This window comes from Tachysurus fulvidraco, chromosome 21 (genome assembly GCF_022655615.1).
Source record: "Tachysurus fulvidraco isolate hzauxx_2018 chromosome 21, HZAU_PFXX_2.0, whole genome shotgun sequence".
Classification (NCBI taxonomy): domain Eukaryota; kingdom Metazoa; phylum Chordata; class Actinopteri; order Siluriformes; family Bagridae; genus Tachysurus; species Tachysurus fulvidraco.
This window is the reverse complement of record NC_062538.1, coordinates 20,768,875-20,776,374: the sequence shown is the minus strand read 5'-3', so window position 1 is coordinate 20,776,374 and position 7,500 is coordinate 20,768,875. Positions and strand designations below refer to the sequence as shown.

Sequence of the window (7,500 nt, the reverse complement as noted above, 5' to 3'; positions counted from 1 at the left end):
CACACACATACAAACACACACATACACACAGATATCAGAGAGACCCATTTCCCCAGGAAACCTCTCCACAGTTGTGTTAAAATGTAATTTATGCTTTTGTGCAATTTTCATCTCTCTCTCTCTCTCTCTCTCTCTCTCTCTCTCTCTCTCTCTCTCTCTCTCACACACACACACACACAGACACACAGACACACACACACATACACACACACACACACGATTAAAACACTGCAGCCATGTATTTCCTGATGAATACAATTCTCGTCTCAAGAGACCTTTTTTCAATTAACAGCTCAGGCTGTAGGAGATTCTCTAATAACCATGTGGTGACATTTTAACACTCTTAAAAACACACACACACACACACACACACACACACACACACACACACACACACACACACACACACACACACACACACACACATTCTCAGAACTGAACCTGTCTGTAATGTCGTTAAAAAAATGTAAATGTGTGTTGGTGTAACAATTTGTGCTGCTGTTGTTTTCTTCTCCTCAGGCCATCATCAACAGCACCATCACCCCCAACATGACGTTCACTAAGACCTCGCAGAAATTCGGCCAGTGGGCGGACAGCAGAGCCAACACCGTCTACGGCCTGGGCTTCTCATCCGAGAGCCACCTGAGCAAAGTGAGACAGAAAAAAAACTACATCTCCATGTTCTGCGTTTGTTAGAAACAAGTAGTCGTAACCCAGACAGTCATGTCACAGTGTATTTGCTTGGTATACGTCTGTGTTCCTGAAAAGATCATCTCAGGTTGCTCCTCGACTGACGCTCGTTCGGTTTATGATGGTGGGTGATGAACTTTGTGTTGTCACTAAATATCTCTTTGGGTTTTTTTCCAGTTCGCAGAAAAATTTGCAGAGTTTAAGGAAGCTGCACGGTTAGCAAAGGAGAAATCTCAGGAGAAGATGGAGCTGACCAGCACGCCCTCACAGGTAAATCTCTGAACACACACACACACACACACACACACACACACACGCACACACACACACACCTAGCTTCAAAACTTCTCTTTAAACAGTTTTGATTCCTTCTTTCATTTGACCTCTAACATTCTTCCAAGCGCAAACTGGCATCGGTGTCATCCAAGGTAAGCTCGGCGTCCACGCGCTGGTCCCCGAACACCTCCGTTCCCCCCTGCCGAACCCACCGCCTCCATCAGAGCACTCAGAACATCCGGATCGCTCAGGATCCTCCACACATGCTATAACATCCACCATTTAACATCAGAACCAAACCTTCCGCATGTGTTTAACACCAGTAAAGAGGTTAACAACTTCCATGTCAAATCCCAGCATCGTTAAACCGACCCTGTCTATCGTCTCCTTCCGTCCTCCAGCAAGTCGTGTCTAGCGTAAAATAAACCCACAGTCCTCCATCTCGCTTGTCAGATTAACCTCAAACAATAAATATATTTGGAGCAGCTGTTTTAACCGTGTCTTGTCTTGAGTCTCTGCGCTCTAAACGCTTGTTTTGTACCTAACACCCTTCTAACAGTGTCCCCTTATTCAATTCAAGCACAAACGGGACTTGACTATTTCCACGAAGAAGGTAAGCACGAGTCAGTAACAGCCTTAAACCACTAACAACAGGCGTCTACCTTTAAAACACTAACAGAAATATGGAGATAGGAATCGTTTTCTGTTACTGAACACTAATCAGGCTTATAGCAGAAAAACATTATGTGTAGTATGTAATAAAGTGTTTCTAATAATGTTAATGTTAATAACAATAAAGATTGATTTTCTGTTTAATGTTATTTAAGTAAGAACGTGCTTTAAGGTGGCTCAGAGTGTTTCTTGGGCTCGTGACGAGGTTTCGTGTGTGCGAATGCAAAAACAAGGCCTACAGAAAGAAATGGATTTTAAATGAGAAAACGTGAAAGTTCTTTTTTCCTTAAACATGTAAGATATGTGGGCAGAGATGACACACCGCCACACCAAGCTCCACTGATCTCCAGCAAACTCCACTGATCTCCACCAAACTCCACTGATCTCCACCAAACTCCACTGATCCCCACCAAACTCCACTGATCTCCACCAAACTCCACTGATCCCCACCAAACTCCACTGATCCCCACCAAGCTCCACTGATCTCCAGCAACCTCCATTGATCTACAGCAAGTTCCACCAACCTCCACTGATCTCCAGCAACCTCCATTGATCTACAGCAAGTTCCACCAAGCTCCACTGATCTCCATCAAGCTCCACTTATCTCCACCAAGCTCCACTTATCTCCACCAAGCTCCACTGATCTCCACCAAGCTCCACTGATCTCCACCAAGCTCCACTGATCTCCATCAAGCTCCACTTATCTCCATCAAGCTCCACTTATCTCCACCAAGCTCCACTGATCTCCACCAAGCTCCACTGATCTCCACCAAGCTCCACTGATCTCCACCAAGCTCCACTTATCTCCACCAAGCTCCACTGATCTTCACCAAGCTCCACCGATCCCCACTCTCCATCGATCTCCAGCAAGCTCCACTGATCTCCAGCCAGCTCCAATGATCTTAACCAAGCTCCACTGATCTCCACCAAGCTCCACTGATCTCCACCAAGCTCCACTGATCTCCAGCAAGCTCCACTGTTCTTTACCATGCTTTCACTTTTAAAAACCGCCGCTGAAATGTTTTCAGAAAAGTACCATGGGATTTTGAGAAGATTTCCCGTTATTTCTAATTCGACAGTATTTCACTTCTGACATTCTGTGAATTCACGATATAACTAATGGGACATGACGTCTTTAGAGGTTATACGTAGCTGCTACTGTATAACGTAATCAATGCTGGGCAGTGCAATAAACTCAGTGTCAGTCGCTACACAGCTACAAGGGACAGTTTACAAGCAACGCGCGAGACGTTTCACGTGCTGCTGTTAATGTCGGGTTCATCCATTCGATTAACGGTCAAAAGATTTTCACAGACACCCCTCATCATTCCTCATGCATTTTGCCCATCTGTTTCTGCAGATAAACACCACGGGTGAATCCGAGTGTTCGGACAAATCTCAGCTCTCTACAACTCAGTCGCTACAGATCATCGAGAGGAAATATACCAGGATCTATGTTGTGATTATGTTGTTATTTTATATCCTGACAGGAATCGGCTACAGGGGACCTGCAATCACCTTTGACCCCCGAGAGCATCAACGGGACGGACGACGAGCGGATCGCACCAGACGCCTCTCAGAACTCGGAGCCGAGAGCCGAGACCAACGCGGTGCCCTTCCCACACAGGTGAACTTCAGAGTTCTAGGGTCCGAAAGGAACAAACATAATTTCTCCGAATAATCTAAACCCCTCATCTTCCTCATCCAAGACAACTTCTCCAGTGATAGTACAGAATTGTCGAGCTGTAATGTTTCACTTAAAACTGGCAGGGTTCATGCCATCATGCATTATTGACATGCTGCTCAGGTCCATGGGGTTCAGTAAAGCTGTAAATTAACCCCCTGTGTCAGACCTGCATTAAATATGGATACAAATGCACTTAAATCATCACAGTCAGACTTAAAGAGCTGTTTTAGTGCTTAAAGGTTTTTCAAGAACCGTTAAGATCGTAGTAAAGAGACTGGCATGTCGTCTGTATTCGGTCATTTCTATCAATTACATCATCGTACAGTCCAAACGCTATATAACACCATATGTTCAGACACCATGTAAGACTGAAAACACAGAGAACAAGGGCGTAGAGTTAGAACCTGGAGAACTACAACGATGTAATGAGGCTAGAGATACATGAGTGTTTATGGGTATAGTGTAATTAGTGTTTGAAAGCTGTAAGTGTAATATTACCGACAAAGGAACGTTTAACGTTTGTGATTTTGATTGTTCAAGAGGCTTCCACTATGTTATTGGATCTCAGACCTTTTTTGCAGTCAGTGTACCATAAAATAAAATCTACAGATTCACAGAAGGGGGTACGGTGGCTTAGTGGTTAGCATGTTCGCCTCACACCTCCATGGTCGGGGTTCGATTCCTGCCTCCGCCTTGTGTATGTGGAGTTTGCATGTTCTCCCCGTGCCTCGGGGGTTTCCTCCGGGTACTCCGGTTTCCTCCCCCGGTCCAAAGATGGTAGGTTTATTGGCATCCCTGGGAAATTGTCCGTAGTGTGTGTGAGTGAGGGAATGAGAGTGTGTGTGTGTGCACCCTGTGATGGGTTGGCACTCTGTCCAGGGTGTATCCTGCCTCGATGCCCAATGACACCTGAGATAGGCACAGGCTATCATGGAAATGGAAATCTTCATGATTTAATCGTTTTTAAATATATCACATTTTATAACATTTAAGACTCTTCCCTATCAAAAGGGAACCATTGTGTTTCCTCTGAGATACTAAGCCAGGAAGTGCATCTTTTCCAGCCAACTGCTGCTCATGCTGCATCACAGGGCTGCGTAACCTCCTCAGAGTAAAGTGCTATACACTCTTTTCTACATACTTCTCCTTACAGATCGCCCATTATTGGTTAATGTCGATTTGATTGACAGGGAACATTGAATATGCCCCTCCCACCTGGAGAGCACAAAAATGTATTATCACCATATCTATATGTACACACACACATTCAAACACACACATAGAAATGTGTGTGTTTGAATGTGTGTGTACATATATGACATTAATGTGAAGAATAACATTTAGGTAGATTCATTGAAGGTTAGATTCTTGCACCATAAATTATTTTCATTCTTTTTCTCTCTCCGTGTCCGTTTAAACGGCTTCCAGGGAAGCTATTCAGATTTTTTTTTTTTCACAACCTCACACATACAGAGCTCAGCGTGATGGCTGTGATTTCAGTGTTCTTCTAACATCCGAACACCTAGAGCTAGTGTGAACTCCAACACATTACCGTCAGTGCTGTTAAGCCACCGTTCAGCTTTTAGACAGAACTGCATTCGCAATAAAGAGTCAGCAATCGAAAGTATATCGCGACAGTTCAGTAGCGATTCTGTAAAACATTTAACGAACCTCCTGTTTTTTTCCCCCCTCCAGCAGCTCGACTAACATGAATAAGCACTGGGAGGCCGAACTGGCGGCGCTGAAGAGCAACAACGCTAAGCTAACAGCAGCCCTGCTGGAGTCTACAGCCAACGTTAAACAGTGGAAACAGCAGCTAGCTGCTTATCAAGAGGAGGCAGAGAGACTGCACAAAAGGGTGAGACAGCACAAGGAATATATATATATATGTGTGTGTGTGTGTGTGTGTGTGTGTGTGTGTGTGTGTATATTCAGTGACTCAATTGTAGCATAAACTGTAACGTCCTGCTGCTTTTGTCACACCGGGTTACACTAACAGATTGTTTATTAACGCAAATAAGAATTTTTGGGAGTGAGATTATTTTTATTAATTCATTAATGTGAGATTATTTTTACTAATTCATTAATGTCTCGTACTTAAACGTTAGACGTATTACAGTTCAGAGATATACGATTCCTCGACCTTAGCATAGAATCGACGTTACAGATTATTGAATGTTACAACGTCGATACAGCGGACACATTTGTATAAAATAATCGTTGTCTGCGGTTTTTCTAGGAGTTTTGAACCAAAATTATTTTAAAACAACTCATATCAGAGCAATGCAAAGAATGTAGTGCTAGTGTTTTCTGTTCTTTAAGATTACAATAAACCAAATATAAGATATTAAAGGTACAATAGTCAGATTTTATGGTATTCCTTCATTGTAGAATTAACCTGGAAGAAATGTAAAGCATGATTAAAAAAAAAATCAGTGGATTACGTTGTGGCCTTAAAGGCAGGGTGTCCGATTTTTGAGAAATGCTTCAGAAAACCGAGTCGGGCCGAATAATAAACAAAAATCAAAACAAAAGTGTAGCCAATGAGCAGAAAGGGGCGGGGCTTGTCGATATGCGGCGGAGAGAGTGTTCAGTGCGCATGTGTGACATTAGCAGAAAGCGGTTTTAACATCGACATGGAGGATAAAAACAAAGAAAGAAAGAGAAGAAAGGCTTACGATAAGGACAAGAAGTAGGACGTGTTAATATAGGATCAGCTTTCCAGCGCTGGAGAGAACTGAAGGAGCAGGAAGTCGGCCACATATTCACAGGTTGGAGTTTCCCGAGTCAATAACTCCTGAGCTAAACGCTGTTACTACACAAATAACACCTCTTTTCTATCGTAGTAATGTAGAGAGGCAGCTACAACCGCGTTTTGTGTAGTAACAGCGTTTAGCTCAGGAGTTATCGACTCGGGAAACTCCGACCTGTGAATATGTGGCCGACTTTACTTAAGACGCCGAGGCGCTTTTTTCCTTCTCGATAGGTGAGTAACGTTGGTTTTGCTTTGTTACACAGAACTAATATATGCCTTTGTCCTTTACATGATTATGCTTGTGTGTCATTTTTGCTTGTTTGTTTATCTACAATCGTATTGTTCTTCCCTTCAGCTATGATAAAGACACATTTCTTTCCATTAGTGTCCTGGGTTGCGTATGTATGTGTGGGCGGAGCTATTGATACAGGGGTGGGACCCGTTTGGGTTAGGGGCGGGTTTGTTTTGGTGATTTCAAATGTCAACATTGGCTTTCAAAAATCGGAGACCCTACCTTTAAGCACATGGAGTCACTGGGGGGGACCTACTGGAAAACAGACTTCTTTGGACTATGGGCGGGGCTTATTCAGCTGTCAAACCCTCCTCACTGTTAGAGATCTAATCTTTAGAAAAAAATCTTTTCTAACTGGAATTCCCTAACTAGACATTTTTTTTCTGATTTAAAGGTTAAATCTGGTTAGATTTCTTTTGCACGTTGCAGTAACAGGACTGCAGATGGGTAACGATCCGTCCGGTGAGAGTCGTGCGCTTTATTTATGGATGATCAATTTTTAGAGGCAGGAGTCGAAGTGAAAATTAATGATAGACATAAAGAAAATCTAAATTCCCTTCAGTCAGCATGATGGGCTCTCTGAGTGACATTGAGGCAGAAGGAGAAAGGACAAGTGGTTTGTCTGATTGTAAATTATCATGTGTGTGTTTTCCAGGTGACAGAACTGGAGTGTGTCAGTGGGCAGACAACAGGGATCAAAAACCAGAAAACAGAACTGAACCAGACGATAGAGGAGCTGGAGGCAGCGCTGAAGGCCAAGGAGGAGGTATGATGGAGTCTCGTCCTCCTGAAACTAACCATCATTGGACCACTGCGGTCTGATTGGTCAGAAGGTGTTGATAAGTTTTTTATAACTGCAGCTCTGACTGTAGTGCATCTCCAAATCACAGGATTATATTGACGCACTATCGGTTGTTTTTTTTGGTCTCATTTAGTTTTAAATAGAAAAAATAAGATGCTGCTAAAGGATCGACTCGTTGTAAACGATAACCAAGTTTTGTGGACATTCTACAACACATCGATGGAACTATAAAGAGATATAATGTATGTTTTATCCCTTTAGAGTTACATCCTAGTGTTTGATTTGATGTCATTTTAGCTATACTACAAAGCAACGCATAGAGATTA

General features: G+C 43.1%; 1 protein-coding gene across 6 annotated transcripts in view; it reads left to right on the top strand.

The window, feature by feature from the left end:
- LOC113646464 (homer protein homolog 1) overlaps nt 1-7,500 on the top strand; it is a 28,973-nt gene that overhangs the window by 18,943 nt on the left and 2,530 nt on the right. For 3 of the 6 annotated variants that reach the window (XM_027152735.2, XM_027152733.2, XM_027152734.2), the window contains 7 exons: nt 520-651; nt 868-960; nt 1,092-1,118; nt 1,547-1,579; nt 3,129-3,265; nt 5,021-5,183; nt 7,028-7,138. In XM_027152735.2, the coding sequence (XP_027008536.1) occupies nt 520-651; nt 868-960; nt 1,092-1,118; nt 1,547-1,579; nt 3,129-3,265; nt 5,021-5,183; nt 7,028-7,138 (696 nt within the window). The remainder of the gene's footprint in view (nt 1-519; nt 652-867; nt 961-1,091; nt 1,119-1,546; nt 1,580-3,128; nt 3,266-5,020; nt 5,184-7,027; nt 7,139-7,500) is intronic. The other 3 variants (XM_027152736.2, XM_027152738.2, XM_027152737.2) reach the window with 3 other exon arrangements.